Source organism: Artemia sp. Qi Xiang Cuo, chromosome 9, assembly GCF_049724085.1.
Source record: "Artemia sp. Qi Xiang Cuo chromosome 9, ASM4972408v1, whole genome shotgun sequence".
In the NCBI taxonomy this organism is placed as follows: Eukaryota; Metazoa; Arthropoda; class Branchiopoda; order Anostraca; family Artemiidae; genus Artemia; species Artemia sp. Qi Xiang Cuo.
In genome coordinates, this window is record NC_142802.1 from 59,075,427 (window position 1) to 59,099,903 (window position 24,477).

At 36.6% G+C, this 24,477-nt stretch overlaps 1 protein-coding gene and 1 long non-coding RNA gene across 4 annotated transcripts in view; one reads left to right on the forward strand and one right to left on the reverse strand.

Annotated features, from left to right (window-relative positions):
• Nucleotides 1-24,477, reverse strand: part of LOC148948882 (uncharacterized) — a 325,997-nt gene that overhangs the window by 276,999 nt on the left and 24,521 nt on the right. The gene's annotated exons all lie outside the window — the stretch shown is intronic.
• LOC148948884 (lachesin-like) overlaps nucleotides 1-24,477 on the forward strand; it is a 149,332-nt gene that overhangs the window by 35,909 nt on the left and 88,946 nt on the right. For all 3 annotated transcript variants that reach the window (XM_089094782.1, XM_089094783.1, XM_089094784.1), the window contains exons 2-3: nucleotides 6,489-6,579; nucleotides 16,678-16,787. In XM_089094782.1, the coding sequence (XP_088950908.1) occupies nucleotides 6,531-6,579; nucleotides 16,678-16,787 (159 nt within the window). In that variant the 5' untranslated portion in view covers nucleotides 6,489-6,530. The remainder of the gene's footprint in view (nucleotides 1-6,488; nucleotides 6,580-16,677; nucleotides 16,788-24,477) is intronic.

Below are 24,477 nucleotides of genomic sequence, written 5' to 3' on the forward strand. Positions count from 1 at the left end.
TGACCTCCTTCTCTCACTGTAAAAGTCTAAAGCCTACTGCGTCATTGGTGCTTTACTGAAAACTATATGCGTTTTGAACAATCTTGGAAAGTATAAACAACATCAAATTGAATATTTGATGTATAATGATATTAATTGTTGAACGATCCATCAGTTCAAGAATTTATTTCACTGTATTTGTATTTTTATTTTCAATGCTGTAAGAACTGGAAAAGAAAATATTTGTAATATAATTCGTTTTCAGTTAAGCGCCAATGACGCAGTAGGCTTTTGGTTTTTATTTACAGTTAGGAAAGGAGGCAGTATCCAATCACTTGTTTGTAGGGAAACCATATTCGTCTTGAACAAGTTTAAAAAAGCTAATAAATTAAACTGAATATTTGATGTATAATGATATTAATTGCTGAAAGCTCATCAGTTCAAAATGTTACTATAATTTTAATATTCATTTTCAATATTACGTACAAAAAAAATATTTGTCACAAAATTAGTTTTCAGGTCAAGCCCAAACTCTTGTTTATGGTGATTTTTATTCGTATGAAGCTTGATTTGCATATTCAATTTAAGTTTCACTCGTTTTAAGATTTATTTATTAATTTATATTAATATCTATTGTATGTTTGTTTGCATTGATTATTTATTTAATTTCTGTTCGTTTTAAGTTTCATTTATACTTCAATAGGAAAATATTTTTTTTCGTTTTGAGCTTGATTTTCAAATTCAATCTAAGCATTACTCACTTTAAGGTCTATTTATTCATTTATATTATTACTTGTTGTATGTTTTTGGTATGATTGTTTATTTAATTTCTGTTCGTTGTGGGTTTCATTTATTCTTTAATAGTAAGTTCTGGTCGTTTTGAGTTTGAATTTTAAAAGGTATTTGTAAAACCTTTTTTAATTTATTTTTGTTAGTTTTTGATCGCAAAAAATTTCAAGTTTTTAAAAATTCTTTATTTCAAAATCAAACTTTAAAAAAAATCAAATATTCATCAAAGTATCAAAACTGATATCAAATTAACAATATCAAAGGGGAAAAATGTGTTTGTGTCAACCTCGGACTTTTTATTATCTGATGTTTGAACTACTTTTCACAAAATTGCTATCTCAAAATTTTTATCGGATGGGTTTGGGGAGAAGGGGCGTGGGGGGACTAGATAAGGTTTCGGTCTGTTTTGATCTTTAAAAGTGAACTAGAACTTTCTATTTTCAATAAAATGATCCCTCTCTGAAGTTTATATGAGTATCCCTTCTATAAGAACCATATATATCCCCTGAGTATAACTTACAACGCCTGTCCCTGGGCCCTGGGGGGTTGTGTCGACCCTGGATTTTTAATATCTGATGGTTGAACTATTTTTAACAAAATGATCACCTGAAATTTTTATCAGATGGGTGTGTCCAACTGATAGACCCAAAGGCGTGGAGGGTGGGAAGGGTTAGTTGCCCTGTGATCTTTTTTCACTCTGAGAAAATGAACTACAACGTTTAATTTCCATTCAAATAGACCCTCTCTGAAGTTTATACGAGCATACCTTCCATAAAAACCATATGTGCCCCCAGTGCAATACTTACAACGCCTGCCCCGGCTCTGAGGGGGGGGGGGCTGTGTCGACACAGGAGTTTTTCTTATCTGACTTTTGAACTATTTTTAACGAAATGACCATACGTAAAGGAGTTTTTGTTTCATGATCTTTGAACTATTTTTAACAAAATGGCTACCTCAAATTGGGGGGTGGGGCAGTTGCCCTCTGTTCACTTCTGGCTTTTAAAAAGAGCACTAGAAATCTCGATTCTCAATCGAATGAGCCCCCTTTGAAGTTTATACAACGACCCCTTCTATATGAACTGCCTCTGGGAAAAAATAAATGGAGTGTGGGAGGAGGCTAGCTGCCCCCCCAATCACTTTTGACTTTTAAAAAGTGAATTACAACTTTCAATTTCCAATCAAATGAGCCCTCTAGGAAGTTTATACGAGCATCCCTTCCATAATAACCATATATGTCCCCAGGGCATAATTTAAAACGCCTACCCCTGGGCCCTGGGGGGCTGTGTCGGCACCGGAGTTTTTTGTTATCAGAACTTTGAACTGTTTTTAATGAAATGGGTATTATAAAAATTTTATCGGATGGGCTTGGGGAAAAAAGGGTGTGTGGGGCTAGGCTAGTTGCCCGAGTGCGAGGGCTAGTTGCCCTCGCATATCTTTTGACTCTTAAAAATCAAACTAGAAATTTCAATTTCCAATCAAATGAGCCCCCTCTGAAGTTTATACGAGCATCCCTTTCATAAGAACCATATAAGCCCCCAGGACAACACTTACAACGTCTATCCCCCGGGCTCTGGGGGGCGTTTTGTTATCTAATTTTTGAACAATTTCCAAAGCACTGGCTATCTCAAAATTAGTAGCAGACAGGTTTGGGGAAAAAGAGCGTGGGGGGATAGTTTAACTCTCTTGACTCTTAAAAAGTGAACTAGAACTTTCAATTTCCAATCAAATGAGCCCAATATGAAGTTTATACGAGCATCTCTTTCATAAGAACCATACAGGCCCTTAGGGCATAACTTAGAACGCCTTCCCCTGTGCCCTGGGGGGTCTTTTGACACCAGATTTCTTTGTATACGACCTTTGACTTTTTTTTTAACGAAATGTGTATCTTAAAATTTTTATCAGATGTCTTTTGAAAAAGAAGGCGTGGGGGGGGGGGGCTAGCTGCCCTTGGATCTCTTTTGACAATTAAAAATGGAAAGCTCGAACTTTCAATATACAATCAAATGAGCTCTCTTTGAAGTTTATAGGAGCATCCCTTTCATACGAACAATATATGCCCCAGGGCATAACTTACAAGGCCTGCCCCGGGCCCTTGGGGGCTGTGACGACACCTGAGTTTTTGTTATCTGACTTTTGAGCAATTTTTAACTTAATGGCTATCTCAATATTTTTATTGGATGCATTTGGGGAAAAGGGGCGTGGGGGGGGGGCTAGTTGCTCTCCAATCTCTTTTTACTCTAAAAAAAACTGAACTAGAAATTTAAATTTCCAATCAAATGAGTGATCTCTGAATATTTTACGAGCATCCCTTCAATAAGAACCATATATTCCCCCAGGGCACAATTTACAACACCTGCCCTCGGGCCTTGGGGGGATTTATTGACCCCTGAGTTTTCTTTATATGGTCTTTGAACTATTTAAAACAAAGTTATCTCAAAGGTCTTATCGGATGGGTTTGAGGGAAAAAGGGCGTGGAGGGGGGGGGCTAGGTGCCCTCCAATCTCTTTTCATTCTTAAAAAGTGAACTAGAACTTTCAATTTCCAATCAAATTATCCCTCTTTGAAGTTAATACGAGCATACCTTCCATAAGACCCATATATGCCCCCAGGGCATAACTTACAACGCCTGTCCCTGGGCCCTGGTGGGTTGTGTCGACACCGTAATTTTTGTTATATGATCTTTGAACTATTTTTAACAAATCAGCTATCTTAAAATTTTAATTGGATACATTTGGGAAAAAAGGTTTGGGGGGGGGGGGAGCTGCTTACCCTCCAATATCTTTTGACGCTTAAAAAATGAACTAGAACTTTCAATTTTCAATCAAATGAGTCCTCTCTGAAGTTTATACGATCATTCCTTCCGTAAGAACCATATATGCCCCCAGGGCATAACTTATAACCGTTGCCACTGAACACTGTGGGGGGAGTGTCCTGCTCAAACATATAATTTACAGAACTTTCAACTACGTTGAACAAAATGGCAATATAAACATTTTGATTGGATGTGTTTGGGGAAATGATCGGCATGGAAGGGGTGTCAGTTGCCTTAAAATCACTTTCGACTATTAAAAAGGGAACTCGCCATTTAAATTTCCAATCGAATGAGCCCTTTCTGAAGCGTCTACGACAACATTGTCTATACAAAACCTTATATGCCCCCAGGGCATAACTTACAACCCTCTCCCTAAGGGCTGTGGGGCAGTTGTCATCCTCAAAGACATAATTTACCGAACTTAAAACTCCGTTTAATAAAATGGCTATCTACAAATTTTGATTGGATGTGTTTGGAGGAATGATGGGTGTGAGGGGGGCTAGTTACCCTCCAATCACTTTCGACTATTAAAAAGGGCACTAGTCCTTTGAATTTTCAATCGAATGAGCCTTTTTTGAAGTTTCTAAGACAGCGCCTTCTATAAATATCTTATATGTCTCCAGGGCATAACTTAAAACCCTTGCCCCAAGGGTTGTAGGGGAGTGTCCTCCTTAAAAATATATTTTCCATCTGGAAATCAACAACGCTGAACAAAATGGCTATCTCAAAATTTTAATTTGATGTGTTTAGGGGAATGATGGGCGTGGAGGGGGGGCTAGTTGCCCTCCAATCACTTTTGACTGTTAAGAAGGGCACTAGCCCTCTGAATTTCTAATCGAATGAGCCAATTTTGACGTTTTTACGACAACATCTTCTATAAAAACCTTATATAACTTAAAACCCTTGCCCTGAGGGTTGTGGGGGATTGTCCTCCTGAAAAACATATTTTCTATCAGAAAATCAACTACGCTGAACAAAATGGCTATCTCAAAATTTTAATTGGATGTGTTTGGGGGAATTATTGGGGGTGGGGGGCTAGTTTCCCTCCAATCGCATTCGACTATTAAAAAGGGCACTATCCCTTTGAATTTCCATTGAAATGAGCGTCTTTTGAAGTTTCTACGACAACGCGTTCTACAAAAACCTTATGTGCCCCCAGGGCATAGGTTAAAACCCTTGCCCTGAGGGTTGTGGTTGAGTGTTCTTCTCAAAAACATATTTTCTATCTGGTAATCAACTACGCTGAACAAAATGGATATTTCAAAATTTTGATTGGATGTGTTTGGGGGAATAATGGGCGTGGGGGAGGGGAATTGTTGCCCTCCAATGATTTTCGACTGTTAAAAAGGGTACTACAACTCTTGATCTCCAATCGAATGAGCCCCGTTTGAAGTTCCTACGACGACCCCTTCCATATGAGGTGCCTCAGGGAAAAAAAAATAATAAAACATTGGAGCCGTATGGCCTTTACTATAGGCAACGCTACAGCGTTGCCTCTGTTAGACAAACCTTATGGGGTAACTATTCAGTTTAGGGCACTGAAAATAGGAATGAAATTTTCACAGGGCCCCTTCCAACACTTTGATATGTTTCGTTATTAAACCTGTTCTTATATTCTCTATAATTTCAATTAATTAATTTGAATTGCAATATTTCCATTGATTATATAAAAGATATTTCAATACAATTTCAACTCAATTAAATATTAAATCAAATTTTCTTCATACCAATGTAAATCATGACTTTAAATTAAAAGAAGTCAAATTACCCAATGATGGCACCTTAGTCACTGCTCTTTAGCCACTTTAGACACTCGCTTTAGCCAGTACCCTCTGCCACTACTCTTTACGCGGAAGTTCAACTTTTGCATTGCTAGAATTTTAAAGCAAATTTAACTAATATAATTGTTAGTATTTTATTTGTCTACTGCCTTTTAAGGTATTTGAACTAAACATATACTTTCTATGTCGTTACGGGAAACCCTACCACATACATTGGAGCCAATAGATCTAATTTAGTACAATCTTTTTCAAAGTGGTATGAAAGTGGCGTAATTTAGGAGGGGGCAGGGGAGCCTGCACTCGTCTTAATTTTTTGGCTTCCTAGATATTGAACAATAACATCGTTTGGGTATTGTGTACTGACATACGCCTTTTATTTTGATATTTTTATTGACAAAACTAAAAAACGACTTCTTTTTACTACATATTAGAAAACAAATTTTCCAATATCTTAAGATATAGGCTATATCTTAGGGCTATATCTTAAGATATAGCCGTTTGAAATATTAGGATGCTGGATAAGTTTTTGAATGTTTGAATAGCTTCCTTTGGAACATATAATAACTATTTAATTATTAACTTTTTTCCTTTAATAGCTTCTATATTGCAATCTTAATCTCACTTTTACAATCAACAAACCAAACACCGTGAATTCGGCTTCAGTTCAGACAGATCCTGGTGGGGGGGGGGGGGGAGCGGGTCTTTTCAAAATTAAATGTTTTTTAGTAGAAATTTGTAGGAATTTATTGATTAGATTAGAAAACTGCCGCAGCTAATGATTCTAGATATGGCGTCAAGAATTGTCACTACCATTTCGCACAGCTTTTTCTTTTTAAATAGCTTCCTTTGCTTCTTTTCTCTATTGCATTTTTAGCCTCGTATTTACAGTCAACGAATAAAAGAGCCGTGAATTTTGCTTAGGTGGAAGTAATTTTATAATTTTAACCAATTTTGGGATTCTGCTCGATTTACTGTAACTGTAAGTTAGTAAACTCACTCCTCTATGTTCCAACAATGTAGAGCCTAAAAATATAATGAAAATGCTCTTGAAGATATTCTTTAACTTTGAAGAGTAGTGAGTGGGCTATGGATATATCACCTAATAATCTTCTTTTTCTCCTTTTTAGATACGACAATGGGTGACGAGTAAAGTGATACTTTAGAAGAGAATGGGATCTCCCTGGAGCGTCTTCACAATAGTTTTAATCATTCTTTCAGGTAAAATTTAATCGTTTTGAAAACGATATGCCTTATGAACAGAGCCGTCAAGGATGAAGACTGGGCCCTGGAGACGTATTTATTTACGACGCTCCGCCTTCTCTTTTTTTGTATAGCAATACAGTACCCGTCAAGGCCATATCCAGGGGGTGGGGGAGTTTAACCCCCCCCCCCCCAAAATAGTTTATCTGACTCGTAAATAAGTAGCAATAATGAATATAAACAAATTTTTTGGTTCGTTTATTAAAATTTTTGTAAACCCCCTTAAACTACTTTTAGCCCCCCCCTCCGTCGAAAAAGACCCTGGTACCCGCTCCAACAATTTTGACTGGTATTTATAGCGGTTCTGAATATTGGAAGTAAAAAACTGCATGGAAATTAACCTGACCCTCTCCTGCAATTACATTTCCTGCAATTCCTGCAGGATTTTCAGAATTTTCTACTCAGAGGAAATTAAAATTTGACAAATGAAAGGTTCTATTTATACAATAAATATTAGTAAAATGAATTATACTTCTAATGAAAGATGTTATAGAAGGCCTTGTTGAGGATTAAATCCCGGGGATTTTGCGCCCCATGCCCCCTCTTGCTCACATAGCGCTTTCTAGATTTAATCTATTTTACATGTTTATTCACTGTATGAAATAAATCATTCGGTTTTTAAAAATAAATAAAAACAAAACATTGGCGACACCATTTTGCACGAACGTCAGCTATTGCAGATGCTTGTAAATTGCTTAATTCATATTCCAGTGTTATAAAGTGCAGAAAGAATCATTGCGATTTTATCAAAAAGTTCGTGGTAACGAACCGTAAGTAAGGAGTGACTCGGCGCTTTAGCAACCAAACCAAAACCGATATTTTGCTAGCAATAGATAAATAAATGACAATCCCAGATCCTTAAAGTTCATTAAGTTCAATGTTATCCTTTAAAACTACGAGCCTGGGAAAATTTGCCTGATTTTCGATAAAAGGGGGTACACCTCCAAAAAGTCAAACAATGTTAATAAAAATCATACCATCAGATTCAGCATACCAGAGAACCCTATTGTAGGGGTAGTTGTGTAAACCAATGGTTCTAGAGCATCGGCAGAGGGTTCATCTGAACGAAAATCAAAAGTTTTGTTCAAATCAAAGTTGTACCTTTTTTGAGCGACCTAAACTATTGAAGGGCAACTAACTCCCTTACGATGCCCTCATTTCCCCCAAAGACATGCAATGAGACTTTTTGAGATGGTCATTTGATTTAAAATAAATAAAACAACCTAAATCAATGGTTTTGAGGATGAAATGACCCCATAGTCCCTTGGGAAAGGTCTGTTAGTTACGTAATTTACCCATTGTTGACTTATAGTATTTGTTACTCTGAAATTAAGGGAATTTTTTCTGGAGGGGGAGGATTCTCCACGGCGAGAATTTTTCATTGGGAGAAAAGTTTCGGGGTAAGTTTTCCAGAGGAAATTTTTACTTGGGCTGGGGGGGGGGGTGGAGGGTATTTCCTGAAATGATTTGAAAATTGGTAAGAAATCATAGGCAGTGCAACAGCGCTGCCTAAATAAAGAACGATGTTGACACAATGTATTATTCATTTATTTCTTTGTTTTACACCAGGGCACTTCGTATCGAAGGAGTTGTCGTAGAAAATTCGAAAAGAACTCATTCGATTGGAAATTGAAAGGGCTTGTGCCCTTTTTAATAGCCGAAAGTAATTGGAAGGCATCTAACGCCCCTTCGACGCCTACCATTTCCCCAAACACATCCAATAAAAAATTTGAGATAGCCATTTTGTTCAACGTTGAAAGATTTGGACAAAAAAGTCTTCGAGGAGGACTGTCCCCCCACAGCCTTCAGGGCAAGGGTTTTTACTTATGCCCTGGGGCATATAAGGTTTTCTGTAGAAAGCATTGTCGTAGAAACTTCAAAATTGGCTCATTCGTTAGGAAAATCAAAGGGCTAGTGGCCTTTTTGATAGTCGAAAGTGATTGGAGGGCAACTAACCCCCTCTCAGGCCTACCATTTCTCCAAATACATCCAATCAAAAATTTTAGATAGCCATTTTGTTCAACGTAGTTAAAAGTGCTGGAAATTTTGTTGTTGAGAATGACACCCCCCCCCAAAGCCCTCAGGGAAAGGGTCATGTGTTATGCCCTGGGGGCATATAAGGTTTTTATAGAAAGCGCTTTCGTAGAAACTTCAAAAAAGGCTCATTCGATTGGAAATTCAAAGGGCTAGTGCCCTTTTTGATAATTGAAAGTGATTGGAGGGCAACTAACCCTCCTCTCACGCCCACCATTTCCCCAAACACATCCAATCAGTATTTTGAGACAGCCATGTTTTTCCACGTAGTTGAAAGTTCTGGAAATTAGGTCTTTGAGGATAATAACCTCCTCAGAGACCTCAGGGCAAGGGTTGTAAGTTATGCCCTGGGTATATATAAGTTTTTGTAGAAAGTGTTGTAATAGAAACTTCAAAAAAGGTTAATTTGATTGAAATTTGAAAGGGCTAGGGCCCTTTTTAATAGTATACAGTAATTGGAGGGCTGCAACCCCCCTCTTACACCCACCACTTCCCCAAACACACCCACTCAAAATTTGGAAATAGCCATTTTTTTCAACGCAGTTGAAAGTTTTGGAAATTATGTCTTTCCGGATGAAACCCCCCTCCCCCACCGCCCTTGGGGCAAATGTTGTAAGTTATGCGCTGGGGGCATATAAAATTTTATAGAAAGCGTTGTTGTGTAAAATTAGAAAAAGACTCATTCTGTTGGAAATTGAAAGGGCTAGTGCCCTTTTTAATAGTCAAAAGTGATTGAAGGGCAACTATCTCCCCTCTCACGCCCACCATTTCCCCAAACACATCCAATCAGTATTTTGAGACATCCATGCTGTTCAACGTAGTTGAAAGTTCTGGAAATTACGTGTTTGAGGATAATAACCTCCTCCGAGCCCTCAGGGCAAGGGTTATAAGTTATGCCCTGGGAATATATAAAGTTTTTGTAGAAAGTGTTGTAATAGAAACTTCGAAAAAGGTTCATTTGATTGAAAGTTGAAAGGGCTAGTGCCCTTTTTAATATTATAAAGTAATTGGAGGGCTGTAACCCCCCTCTTACACCCACCATTTCCCCAAACACATCCAATCAAAATTTGGAGAAAGCCATTTTTTTCAACGTAGTTGAAAGTTCTGGAAATTATGTCTTTCAGGATGACAACCCCCCCCTGCGCAGCCCTTGGGGCAAATGTTTTAAGTTATGCCCTGGGGGCATATAAAATTTTTATAGAAAGCGTTGTTGTGTAAAATTAGAAAAGGACTCATTCTGTTGCAAATTGAAAGGGATAGTGCCCTTTTTAATGGTCAAAAGTGATTGAAGGGCAACTATCTCCCCTCTCACGCCCACCATTTCCCCAAACAGATCCAGTCAAAATTTTGAGATAACCATTTTGTTTAACGTAGTTTAAAATAACGAAATTAGGTCATTGAGGATGACAACCCCGAAAACCCCCAGATCAAGGGTTGTAAGCTCTGCCCTGGGGGTATATAAGTTTTTTTTATAGAAAATATTGTCGTAGAAGTTTTAAAAGGGCTGATTCGATTGGAAATTGAGAGCACTAGTGCCTTTTCATTAGTAAAAATGATCAGAGGGCAAAAGCCCCGCCCCCACGCCCATCTTTTCCTCAAACACTTCCAATCAAAATTGGAGATTTTGCCGTTTTGTACAACGTATCTGAAAGGTCTGGGAATTATGTATTTGAGGATAACAAATCCCCCCAGCCCTCAGGGCAAGGGCTGTAAGTTATGCCCTGGGGGCATATAAGGTTTTTATAGAAAGCATGGTCATATAAAACTCGGAGGGGGCTCATTGGGCTGGTAATCAGATGCTCTAGTGCTCTTTTTAAGAGTCAAAGTGATCGGAGGGCAGCTACATCCCTCTGCCCCCACACACAGACGTCGTATTGTCCCGAAATGCATCTAATTAGAAATTTTGAGATAGCCATTCTATTCAGAATAGTCTAAATATCATATAAAAAGGCCTTTGGGGTTGAAACAGGCCCCAGTGATTAGGGAAAAGGGTTTTAAGTTATACCCAGGGGGTATTTAAGGTTTTTATGGAAGGGATAGTCGTCTAACTTTAGAAGAGGCTCAGTCTTTTTCCCTGAAAAAGACTATTTCAATATAAGATGAACAGAAACTAATTAAAAAAACTTTTTCCAAAAAATAAATTTTTCAAAAAAAACTAATGAATTCCATTAAAACAAAAATGAACAAAAATAGAATCAAATAATCTATCGAGCATACAACTACCACAAATCAGTATCAATAAATAAATGAAACCCGAAACAAACAGAAGTCAAACTCAACAGAAGTCATAACTAACAGAGTCAAGCTCACAACGAGCAGAAATTAATATAAATAGGGTTCTAAACAAGGGCGGATCCAGGATTTTTTTTCGGGGGGGGGGGTTACTAATTTTTTACTCAGTTTTTGACTAATTTTACTGATTTTTACCTAGGTTTTACTAATTTTCGACTTATTTTCGACTCGGCCAAAAACTTCGGGGGGGGGGGAGGGGTTGAAACCGGGTAAACCCCCCTGGATACGGGCTTGGTTCTAAACCCCTAGGCTTTCCAAAAACCAGAATATAATTTGTACTTTACTGAAAATAATTCTTTTAAATGTTTTAATTTTTATAACTTTAAGAAATCAAAATCAATTGAGATTTTAAGGAATAAATATCAGCATATGCATATTAAACTGACAATGCACATTTTTTTCAGTAAAATACAAATTTCATGAACATAAATTTTATTGCGGATTCCACAGACAGCCGAGCGAGTTATTGAGGTAATTATATCAGAAGTGTTAAAATTGCCGATACGATCTTTTACCGTAACAGCTACGATATCCCTCCGTAGGGTGTGGGTTAATGCTCTAAAATGCAAAGACTTGCATAACGATAAGCTACTTACTGCAACGCAAAAGGCCCCAGCAAAAGCTAGTAGGTTTATTCCAATGCATCTGATAAATACAGAGGTTGTGTTGGGGGGGGGGGGAGACAGAGGGCGATTTTGCCCCTAGCGCAGAAATTTTAGGGTGGAAAACTCCAAATAAGTAATCTAGCAGTTATAATAATTTTGAATTTTTTTTAAATTTTATTAAAATAAAGTAAAGGGCGCAATTGGAAACATTTTATTAATAAATAAAAATATTGGCAACATTTGGCCTGATAAATTTTAGAGACAGGGGAGGGGGAGTGCAGATCAAGATTTCTCCCCTGGCACAAGTGAGGCCAGAACCACGACTGGACAAATAGCTCATGACAACTTCCCAGTTTGAGTCACACAAAACATAAAACACGTCTATTATGCAAAAATCATATTTATCCAAAGCGGGATGGCAACAGCTGTCTCATACTTTCCCCGTATTATTAAAAACCTCAACTTCCTACTAACCTAGAACTCGTACTGTAGGTCACATCTACAAGAACACTTTTTATGTCTCCAGCGAATTTATTATTTTATTTATATTATTTTAGTTTATTTTAGTTTCATGAAACTAAATGAATCTATATAAACTTGACTCTGTGTATTCAATAACATATTAGTAACATTAATTTATACAAACCAGGCTTGAAAAATATTATGAAGTCTAACTAAATAAGGATTAAAATTAAGAAAGTTTTGCTTAAACAGCTGAATTAATTGAAATAAAATAAAAGATGCTGCTTAGTCGCACAAATACGAAGTTCAATGTTTTCCTCGTATATATTGGCTTTTTAGAGCTCGTATACAGCTTTTTACACATTCTGGTTTTGACCATGTTAATGTATGTTAATCAAGTCTGCAGTGTTGTAAAATCTTTCATAGAAATCAGACATACAACATAAATAAAATAATCCACTCAAGAAGCAGAACTTGTCCACGGAGTGGGAAACGATAAATTAACAAAACTTCAAAAAAAGACAAGAAAAAAGAAAAAACATATAAGAGAGTGTTTGAGAGTGAGAGAGAGAGTGATATTGTGATAGTGTGTGAGAGTGTGTGAGAAAAAGTGAGAGGGAGGGAGTGCAGTATGGGGAGAAATAGAGTGAGAGAGAGAGAAAGAGAGAGAGAGAGAGAGAGAGAGAGAGAGAGAGAGAGAGAGAGAGAGAGAGAGAGAGAGAGAGAGAGAGAGAGAGAGAGAGAGAGAGAGAGAGAGAGAGAGAGAGAGAGAGAGAGAGAGAGAGAGAGAGAGAGAGAGAGAGAGAGAGAGAGAGAGAGAGAGAGAGAGAGAGAGAGAGAGAGAGAGAGAGAGAGAGAGAGAGAGAGAGAGAGAGAGAGAGAGAGAGAGAGAGAGAGAGAGAGAGAGAGAGAGAGAGAGAGAGAGAGAGAGAGAGAGAGAGAGAGAGAGAGAGAGAGAGAGAGAGAGAGAGAGAGAGAGAGAGAGAGAGAGAGAGAGAGAGAGAGAGAGCGAGAGAGAGAGAGAGAGAGAGAGAGAGAGAGAGAGAGAGAGAGAAGAGAGAGAGAGAGAGAGAAAGGAGATAGGATGAGAGATAGATGGCTCTTTACTGCAGCCTAAGTCTTAAGCACAAAAAAAAAGAAATGGTCTCGCGGAAGCCCAGTAGAAAAAAATAAAGATCATGATTTTAGTATAATATACATGTATATCTCATATTTTTCTTTAAATGAGCCAAATTAATGCAATTTTTTTTTCATCACTCAAATTATTCCAGCCTTTAATCCCCAATAAAAGAGAATTTTTATCCGGTTATGATAGCCCAAGGAGCGAGGGGTAACAACTGGGCATTTTGAGGGACACCTTTGGCGAGCATCATGCATGTGTGAAGCAGAGTAGCAGGAAATACACCTGAAAAACAATTGGGTATTGGGAATTTAACAATTGGGAATTTAAGTGTGTGTGAAATTTTCCAATCCACACAGGAACGCAATACAAAATAATAGGATGGATAATAAATAAATTAAGTAAAGGAAGCATAAAAATAGGGCGAAAAAATGTTTCCATTTTTTAAAGTATAGATACATTTCGATACACAATTTTGGATACTTATTCAGCACAGGGCTGCCACCTGTAGCACGAAAATGCTATTTTAGCACTGTTTTATCATGTGTAGCACATGCTACACTGAATGTAGCACTTTTTCTGTTATATGACCAAACTGAAATTATAGACATATAAAATGCAATTACACGAATTGTCTCAAATCAAAATATATGTCAGAAGATGTTTTATGTATGACAATAATCTAAATACATTTAAACACGGTATATGTCTGTACATATGCATTCTCCCATTCAGCACTCTGATCAGCTCAGAATACATTTTTATTCCTTTACATTAAAAACACCCTACCAATTGACCTAAAAACTAATCTAAATACACATAAATGGAGCATACGCGTTTCGCGACGCAAGCCGCGGTACGCGTAAAATTTTTTCGACTGTGTAGCAAAAATCACAGTGTAGCACGTAAATTTGGGCAATTGCAGCGCTTTAGGAACTGACCGTGGTGGAAACCGCAAGATGCAAGCTTTGATTCAACATGATTACTAAATGTTAATGTTTTGTCCAACACGAGACTTGGTGTAGACTTTTAATTGTCTCAGCCAAAGCTGAGACGATTTTGAGACGCGTCATCGCGTCTCATGACGCGATCAAAGACGCGAAAAACGCGATGCAAGCTCTGTCAGCGCTCGTTAAATTTTGGATATAAAAATTAGGGAAGGGGCGTCAGCAAACAACGATAACACAGGGAATATTGGTAAATACTAGTTTTTTTTTTACTTCCTGCACCTAAATCCCCAAAGTCTACTTGAATATGACTAAGCCAAATTCTCAAATCATTCACAATATTAAGGAAAGTAGAGGTTTAAGGACTGAACTTCAGGGTACATCGTACTGAATTGGTTGCTTTGAAGACAGATTATTATCAATAAAAATATTGTAGGGCTGGTATGTAATTACCAGCCCTAAATGGAGATATACTATCCCTAGTCTAAAGATTAATAAGGTTGTATTTATTTAAGAAATTTTGCAGTAATCTTTAGCTCAGAAAACAATCGCGCTAAGTTAATGTGTGGGTGTTTGAAGCGAGCATTTCCCCGTACACATATATAGCCAGTAGGCTTTCGATCCTCACAAGAGAGTAGGTGTTCTTTCGTTTTTATGCGTATCGTATGCTCTACTGCTAGTCAAACAGTTTGTGGTAAAGAACTGTAAGTAAGGAGCAACCCGGCTGAATAGTAAACAAAACTATAAAAAACCGATTTTGATACCAATAGATACATCGAAAGAATAAAATTTTTATGCTGATTTAAAATATATCAGTATCATCAAGTTTAGTTATACCCATCAAAAGCTACAAGCCCCAGAAAACCTTACAAGCCGGGGGGGGACACCCCCATAAAATTCAAAGAATCTTAATGAAAATCACACCATTAGATTCAGAGTATCAGAGAACCATACTGTAGAGTTTGCAAGCTCCTATGTATAAAAAATGTGGAGTTTTTTTTTTTTTTGCCAGAAAAAAATATCACGGATGCGTGTTTATTTTTTTTTTTTTCCAGGGGTAATTGTATTGACCCAGTGGTCCTATAACATTGCAAGAGGGCTCATTCAAACGGAAATTAAAAGTGCTAGTGCCCTTTTAAGTGACCAAAAAAATTGGAGGGCAACTAGGCCCCCTACCACGCTCATTTTTTTCCAAAGTCACCAAATCAAAATTTTGAGATACCCAAATTGTTCAGCATAGTCGAAAAATCTAATACCTGTCTTTGAGGATGAATTAATCCCCCACAGTCCCCAGGGGAAGGGGTGCAAGTTATAATGTTTGCCCATTGTTTACATATAATATTGGTTACTAGAAAATTGAAAGACGTTTTCAAGAGGAACTTTTTCTGGTGAGAGGAGTCTGGGGGACGGGGATACGCGGGAGAATTTTTCCATGGAGGAATTTTTCATGAAGATACGGAATTTTCTATGAAGGGGCTGCTGGATTTCCCAGCATTAAAAAAAAGAGAAATTAAATAAAAACAAGTCTTTTCAACTGAGAGTAAGGAGCTACATTAAAACTTAAAATGAGCAAGAACTATTACGTATATGAGGGGGTTTGCCCCCTCTTCAATACCTTGCTCTTTACGCTAAAGTCTCTTTTAGTACATTTAAAAGAGCAATATATTCTAATTAAACGACCTTCGTTATTCAGGTGTCATTCTTAAAGAATTGGAACACAGTTTGATCTTTAGCATAAAGAGCGAGGTATTGTCTAGGGGTCGAACCCCCCTCATATACAAAATAGTTGTTGTTTGTTTTAAGTTTTAATGTTGCTGCTTATTTTCAGTTGAAAAAACTTGTTTTTTTTTCTATTTAATATCAAGTAAATCCTTAATAACGAAGAGTATGAAGAAAAATATAAACTGATGGGATAACAGAAGAGAGATTGAACTGCAGAGATAGAAAGTACGAAGATGGAAAAACGAATAATCAAAGTGAGATTGAAATCATACATAGACAAAGATTGTAAGAAGACTCTGATGTTCCAAAATGGCAAAATGATAAAAAATTAAAACAAAGAAAAGGAAGGAGAAGCTCTAAAATAAATTTCATTGGTAACTTTCTGTGAAAGACTGTAAAAGTCAGAGGAAAAACATTGCAAAAAAAAAAACATGGATAATAGGAAAGATGAAAGGCGAAGGCTAGAAACAGCCTAGGATATACAAGTTAAAAAGGACTAAGTTTCAATTAAAATTCATTTTCTTAAGGTTTAGTAATGCAACACAACTGTAATTTTTCCGATTTACAGCCAACGTGCTTATCTTAGTTATTTTCACTTTTACTGGAGAAAGAAACTAAAATTCCAGTAGATATTCACAGGAAAAGTGTCTTTTTAGGAATTAAATAAAAATAAAACTATAAATTACAATCCATAGTTGAATTTACATTGCTCTTTGAATAATCTGCAGATGCAACCACTGATTTTGGATTTAAAAATATGCTAGAACGAATATGCCGTTTAGTTTGTATTTAGAAGAATCTAAATTTAGTTGAAAAAATAAATATAATAGAAGAAATTCAAAAAGTGGGCATTTTTTAACTACATCTGTTACAGGAAAGGTCATGTCGGAGCCTGATTTTTCCGGTGAAGTACAAAACCTGACAGTCCCAGTTGGAAGGGAAGCAATATTCCAGTGCACCGTTACCAACCTCGGAGGATACAAGGTAGGCAAGTAAATTACAAAAAAAAAATTTCTTCTTTTTTCTGATACAATTTGCCTAAGTCTAATATATGGTCAAATCTCGACATGAGGGCACAATTGCTGCTAAAAAACTCATTCCAACAAAAACACGATTAGAGAACTTGACCATTCCTTGTCAAACGCTCCAACATCCGGTTAATAAAACTGTATCAGTTTATTTTTTTCATGTGTCATTACTTGTCTTAAAAACAAATAAGCAGGATAAGGTAATTTCGCTCTCATGAAATGTACCGATGTGACGAATAGGATGCAAATAGTCTTTTGTTGCTAAGGAACAAAGGGCCGTACCGAGTCCCATATAGGCAGTTCGAAAAAGTAGAAACAATTGTGATGAACGCTTAAAGATCTGCAAAACTTTGGCTTCCTATATAGGATTCAGTGCGGTAAGGATTAAGTTCCAAAACTGAATGTGCTTTTGTACTGTATGCACAACATCAACATCAATTATACTAGACAATTCACCTTTTACAACAGTGTAAAATCGAAATATTCTTCTTCTTAGACCAATATAAAAGATAGACCAATAATTTCTATGAGTGGAGACTCATAGAAATTATTGGTCTATCTTACATCCTGATTAGGAGATGATCCCCCCCCCCAATAAGAAAGACAACAAATTTCCTTATTCACTCGTATCCAATGAAAAACAAACAGGCATAATAGAGGTCTAATATTGTCTTTGGTTTGTAATTAATTAAAGAACTTTTCCACAAAATAAGTTTTTCAAAGAAAAGTAAAAAACTCTATTAAACCAAAAATGAGCAAAAATAAAATCAAATAATCTACCAAGCGTTAAACTACAACAAATCAGCATCGATAAATAAATGAACCCCAAAACGAACAGAAATTACAATAAATAATGGAGTCAAACTCAAAATGAGCTGAAATTAGCATGAGTTGGGCTCACAACCCCTATGCCTTCCCAAGTCCAGAACATAATTTGCACTTTACAGAAAAAATATAACAATTTTAACTTTTATAACTTTAATAAATCAAATAATATTATCATTTTGATTACTAAATATCAGTAAATGTATATTAAACTGACAATGCACATTCATTTGTATTTTGTTTTTACTTTCTATAAAAACCTTATATGCCCCCAAGGCATGACTTACAACCTATCCCCTGTGGGCTGTGGGGGGGGGGTTGCCATCCTCTAAGACCTAATTTCCAGAACTTTTGACTGGATGAAAATTTGATTGGATGTGTTTGGGGGAAAGGTGGGCGTGAGAGGGGGGTTAGTTGCCCTCCAATCACATTTGACTACTGAAAAGGGATCTAGACCTTTGAATTTCCAATTGAATGAGCCTATTTTGAAGTTTCTACGACAACACTTTCTGTAAAAGCCTTATATGCCCCTAGGGCATAACTTACAACCCTTGCCCTGAGGGCTGTGGGGTACCTCCTCAAAAACATAATTACTATCTGGAAATTAACTACGCTGAATTAAATGGCTATCTCAAAATTTTGATTGGATGTGTTCGGGGAAATGGTTGGCGTGGAAGGGGTGTTAGCTTCCTTCCAGTCACTTTCGACTATTGAAAAGGGCACTGGCAATTCCAATTTCCAATTGAATGAGCCCTTTTCCAAGTTTCTACGACAACTCCTTCGATACGAAGTGCCCTGGTATGGAAGAAAAAAAAATAATACATTGTGCCAACATTGTTCTTTACTTAGGCAGCGCGTCTGCGCTGCCTTTGATTTCTGTTCGTTTTGGGTTTCATTTATTTATCAATGCTGATTTGTGGTAGTTTCACGCTTGGTAGATTATTTGATTTTATTTATGCTCATTTTTGGTTTAACGAAGTTCTTTACTTTTCTTTGAAAAACTTATTTTGCGCGAAAAGTTTTTTTAAAATTAATTTCTGTTCGTTTTATATTGACATAGTCTTTTCAGGGAAAAAGAAAATAATACTTTAAATGTTTTTGTTTTTTAAGACTTTATATTTTGGCCTGCTAATTTTATGCTGGAGAAAATTTTTTAACAACATACACGCTTGTAAAAATCTGGACACAAATAGCAGTGTTTAATGTAGTTTCATACCTCCTCTAGTTGACTTGAAATGGAAAACTTGATACCATTCACAAAAAAATCTGTTTACTTTCTTTGATAGCTTGGATACACTTACGCTATTTTGATGTGGTTTAATTTTAAGAGCAGAAGTAGCCCCGAAAATATGAACATAATATCCTCAGTCGTTCCTGGGATACTACTGAGATGCCTTACTGAGAATTAGCATTAACACAGTTCATTTTGATTTAATCTTAAGGCAACATTTAGTTTTTAAACATAATGGGCAAATGGGAGGGTGGGCGTGAAAGTGGGATTAGTTGCCCTCCAATCACTTTCGACTATTTAAAAGGGCATCAGCCTTTTATATTTTCAATCTAATTAGCCCTTTTATAAGTTCCTACGAAAAATCCTTTGATAAAAAGTGCCCTGGTCTAAAAAAAAAAAAAAAAAAAAAAAATAATACATTGTACCCACATCGATCTTTACTATAAAAATATGAAGCCTTCCAGTCACTTTCGACTATTAAGAAGGACACTAGGCCTTTCATTTCCCAATCGAATGAGCACTTTTTGAGTTTCTATGACAACGCTTTCTATAAAAACCTTATATACCAACAAGGCATAAATTACAACCCTTACCCTAAGGGCTGTGAGGGGTTGTCATCCTCAAAGACCCAATTTCCAGAACTTTCAACAACGTTAAACAAAATGGCTATCTCAAAATTTTGATTGGATGTGTTTGGGGAAATGGTGGGAGTGAGAGGAACGTTAGTTGCTCTCTAATCACTTTCAACCATTAAAAAGGCACTTGCCCTTTCAATTTCCAATCAAATGAGCCCTTTTGAATTTTCTACGACAACGCTTTCTATAAAAACTTTATATGCCCCCAGGGCATAACTTACAACCCTTGCCCTGATGGATGGAGTTGGGAGGGGGGGTCATCCTCAAAGACCAAATTTACAGAACTTTCAACTCCGTTGAGCAAAATGGCTAATTCAAAATTTAGATTGGATTTGTTTGGGGGAATGGTGGGTGTGAGAGGGGGGTTAGTTACTCTCCATTCACTTTCGACTATTAAAAAGAGCACTAGCCCTTTCAATTTCCAATTGAATAATCCCCTTTTTAAGTTTTTAAGATAAAGCTATTTTATAAAAACCTTATATACCCCCCTACCCAGGGCAAAACTTACAACCTTTGACCTGGGGGCTCTGGGGAGTTTTTCATCGTCAAATACAGAATTTCCAGAACTTTCAACAACATTGAACAAAATAGCAATCTCTAAACTTTGATTGAATGTGTCTGGGGAAGTGGTGGGCGTGAAAGGGGGATTAATTACTCTCCATTCACTTTCGACTATTAGAAAGGGCACTAGCCCTTTCAATTTTTAATAATTTGAGCCCTTATTGAAATTTCTAATACAACTTTCTATATAAATCTTATATGCCCCCAAGGCATAACTTACAACCCTTGCCCTGAGGGCTAAGGGGGGGGGGTTGTCATGCTGAAAGACCTAATTTCCAGAATTTTCAACTACGTTGAACAAAATGGCTATATAAAAATTGTGATTGAATGTGTTTGGGGAAAAGGTGGGCGTGAGACGGGGGTGAGTTGCCCTTCAATCACTTTTGACTATCAAAAAGGGCCAGCCCTTTGAATTTCCCATCGAATGAGCCCTTTTTGAAGTTTCTACGACAAAGCTTTCTATAAAAACCTTATATGCCCCCAGGGCATAACTTACAACCCTTGCATTGAGGGCTCTGAGTGGGTTATCATCATAAAAGACCTGTTTTCCAGAACTTTCAACTACGTTGAACAAAATGGATATCTCAGAATTTTGATTGGATGGGTTTGGGGAAATGGTGGTCGTGAGAGGGGGGTTGGTTGCCCTTCAATCACTTTCAACTATTAAAAGGCGACTAGCCCTTTCAATTTCCAAATGAATGAGCCCTTTTTGAAGTTTCTAGAACATCGCTTTCTATAAAAACCTTATATGCCCCTAGGGCATAACTTGCAACCCTTGCCCTAAGGGCGGTGGGGGGGGGGAAGGGGGAGGGGTTGTCATCCTTAAGGAACTAATTTCCAAACTTTTCAACTAAGTTGAATAAAATGTCTATCTAAAAATTTAATTTAAAAATTTGATTGGATGTGTTTGGGGAAAAGCTGGGCGTGAGAGGGGGGTTAGTTGCCCTCAAATCACTTTCGACTATTAAAAAGGGCTCTAGCCCTTTGAATTTTCAATCGAATGAGCCCTTTATCAAGTTTCTCCGACAAAGATTTCAATAAAAACCTTATATGCCCTCAGGCCATAACTAATAACCCTTGCCCTGAAGACAGTGGGGGGAGTGTCCTGCTCAAAGGTATAATTTCCTGAACTTTTAACTGCGTGGAACAAAATGGCTATCTAAGATTTTTGATTGGATATTTTTGGGGAAATGGTGGGCTTGGAAGAGGTATTAGTTGCCTTCCAATCACTTTATACTATCAAAAAGGGCACAAGCCCTTTCAATTTCCAATTGAATTAGCCCTTTTTAAAGTTTCTACAACAACGCTTTCTATAAAAACCTTATATAGCCCCAGGGCACAACTTACAACCCTTACCCTGAGGGCTGTGGGGGGGGGGGGGGTTGTTATCCTCAAAGACCTAGTTTCCAGAACTTTCAACTACGTTGAACAAAATGGATATATTAAAATTTTTATTGGATGTGTTTGGGGAAAAGCTGGGCGCGAGAGGGGGGTTAGTTGCCCTCCAATCACTTTCAACTATTAAAAAGGGCACTAGCCCTTTGAATTTCCAATCGAATGAGTCTTTTTAGAAGTTTCTCCGACAGCGCTTTTATAAAAACACTATATGCCCCCAGGGCATATCTTATAACCGTTGCCCTGAGGGCTGTTGGGGACCTCCTCAAAAACATAATTTCTATATGGAAATCAACTACGCTGAACAAAATGGCTATCTCAAAGTTTTGATTGGACGTATTTCGGGAAATGGTGGCCGTGGAAGATGTGTTAGTTGTATTCCGATCACTTTCGACTATTAAAAAGGGTACAAGCCACTCCAATTTCCAATTGAATGAGCCCTTTTCGAAGTTTCTACGAAAATTTCTTCGATACAAAGTGCCCTGGTGTAAAGGAAAAAAATAATAAATAATGCGTTATGCCGACATCCTTCTTAAATGCCCCCAGGGCATAACTTACAACCCTTGCCCTGAGGGCTGTGGGGGAGTATCCTCCTCAAAAACTTAATTTCTATCTGAAAATCAACTGCGCTGAACAAAACGGCCATCTAAAAAATTTGGTTGGATATGTTTGAAGAAATGGTGGGCGTGGAAGGGGTGTTAGTTGCCTTCCAATCACTTTAGACTATTAAAAAGGACACTGGCCATTCCAATTGCCAATCGAATGAGCCGTTTTCCAAGTTTTTACGACAACTCCTTCGATACAAAGTGCCCTGGTATGGAAGAGAAAAAAATAATACATTGTGCCAACATCGTTCTTTACTTAGGCAGCGCAATTGCGCTGCCTATGATGTTAAAGTGTAATTAATAGTTGTAGATCTCTTTTTATTTTTTTTCCACCACAATGTGGCACTTTCTTTGACCCTATATAAAATGCATTTCTAAAACTCATGTTAATCTTTAATATCTTTATATTTTTTTTAACCTTTTATATTTTGCCACATTTTATACCATTTTTGTTTCGAGATTTAATTTTTGTGTTTGTGCGTTTTAACAGATGGTCTTCTCGTTTTAGTCTGTGTGTGTTTTTTTTAACTGAAAACATTAATGACATTTAGTTTTCAATTTATGGCATTGTTACTAAGTGATTTGCAGTTAGAAAAGGGAGACAAATCCGGTGCTCTTTCCTTGCTACAGTTATTTTTAAATATAAATTTGCCTCACGATATCTTTAAATGAGGGTTAAAATCCTATTCATATGAATTTCAGTCTTCAATAAAAAGAAATGTGAATGCTCCAAAAGTGAGCGATAGAAATATGCGTCTTATTTGTTCACCTTTTTACTTGATAACGTCAATTTTCTTGTTTTTACGTCAGAACGGCATAGTCTTGCTAGCAAGAAAAAATAAATGAAGTTAAAGCTCACTGAAGGTACTTTTGGTCTTGTGACTATAAAATGGCGTTCATGGCCATATCTATGTGCATATCTCTTAACTTTTGGCAAATCAAAAACAATCAAATTATTAAGAGTTTGAACAATAAGTTTCTCTCTGCGAACACATTAATCCGCTAATATGATCGTATAAGAAAGCGTCAATATCAGTAGTAACCATCTATTGAATTTGCTGGGGCCCCTGTACCAAACAGGTTTTTCTGGTAGGTATTCTATTCTACAGGTCATTACACCTTTCCAAGAGATTTACGCAATTTCTAGTTCAAGGTATATACATGTCTTTTTTTAGTGATAAACCAAAACCAGCATGTCTTGTTTCGCTGTTATGCAATTATTTTTTGTATATATTCAGGTTTCAAATTAGGTTCTTCAACAGTTTTGAATAGTTCATTCAACTTAACACTACTGACATTTTTTGTGAACATTTACATAGAAAATGGATAATTCTAAGCAATTTCTGGTGAGTAAAATTTTCTCATTATTATAATAAAAAGAAATTGTCTCGTCATTAAGTTAAGGAAGAAATTCTTTCCTTACACTATGTATTTACCTCTTTTAAAAAACTTCATTCGTCATTAAATATTAAATGATCCATGTATTTCAATTTTAGTAAATATTCAAAAAAGAGAGGCATGTTCACTTTGATTTTATCATTGTATATGAAAAATTAAAATAGAATTTGCATATTAGTTTCGGCAGATATGAAAGGCTGCCTCCCTCCTCAATATCTTGCTCTTTACACTAAAGTTTGAATTTCGTTCAAATCCCAAAGGTTGGTCTTCCTTTTTTTCCGTGATTTTAAATATTTCGTAATTTAGGTATATAACTTTTAAAAGCTTTGCATATAATTGACGACTTTTTTTTGTTTCATTACTATGGAATTGAAGATCCTATGCTCCCCTGTTAATATTTTGAATAAGTAAGATTTGAGCTAGCTAAGTATAGGGTGAGATATAGGCTAGAGGGCGAACCCTTTATATACTTAATAATTTTTTAGTTTAGGCTATGTCCAGGAGTATTTTTCTTCCTTTTTCTATGATTTTAACTATTTCGTAATGTAGGTATATAAGTTTTAAAAGCTATGCATATAAAAAAAATATATCATTATCAAATTTTTTTGTTTTGATAATATAGAATTGAAGGCTCAATGCCCTCCGTTAATATTCTTAATAAGTAAGAATTTAGCTAGCTAATTAAATTTTGTCATTTTTTTTTTATTTCAAATTTTGGGGGTTTATTACCATGATATTCGTATGTACGAGAAGCTTTTATAAAATATATTACTGGAAAGAGGGCAATGAATCGATTCTAGCACAGTTTTTTTTTACTTGGTATCCGTTAAAAACGAAATTTTTGTGTTAAATAAGTAACTTTTGTATCTTTTAAAAGAGCTTTACGGAGTTTGAGAGAGACTCTGTTCCTCGATTCCGTGTGGTTAGAGGGGGGTTCTTGGGGCAGACTAACTTTCTTTCTGTAAAAAAAAGGGGGGGAAATTATTTTGATACTAA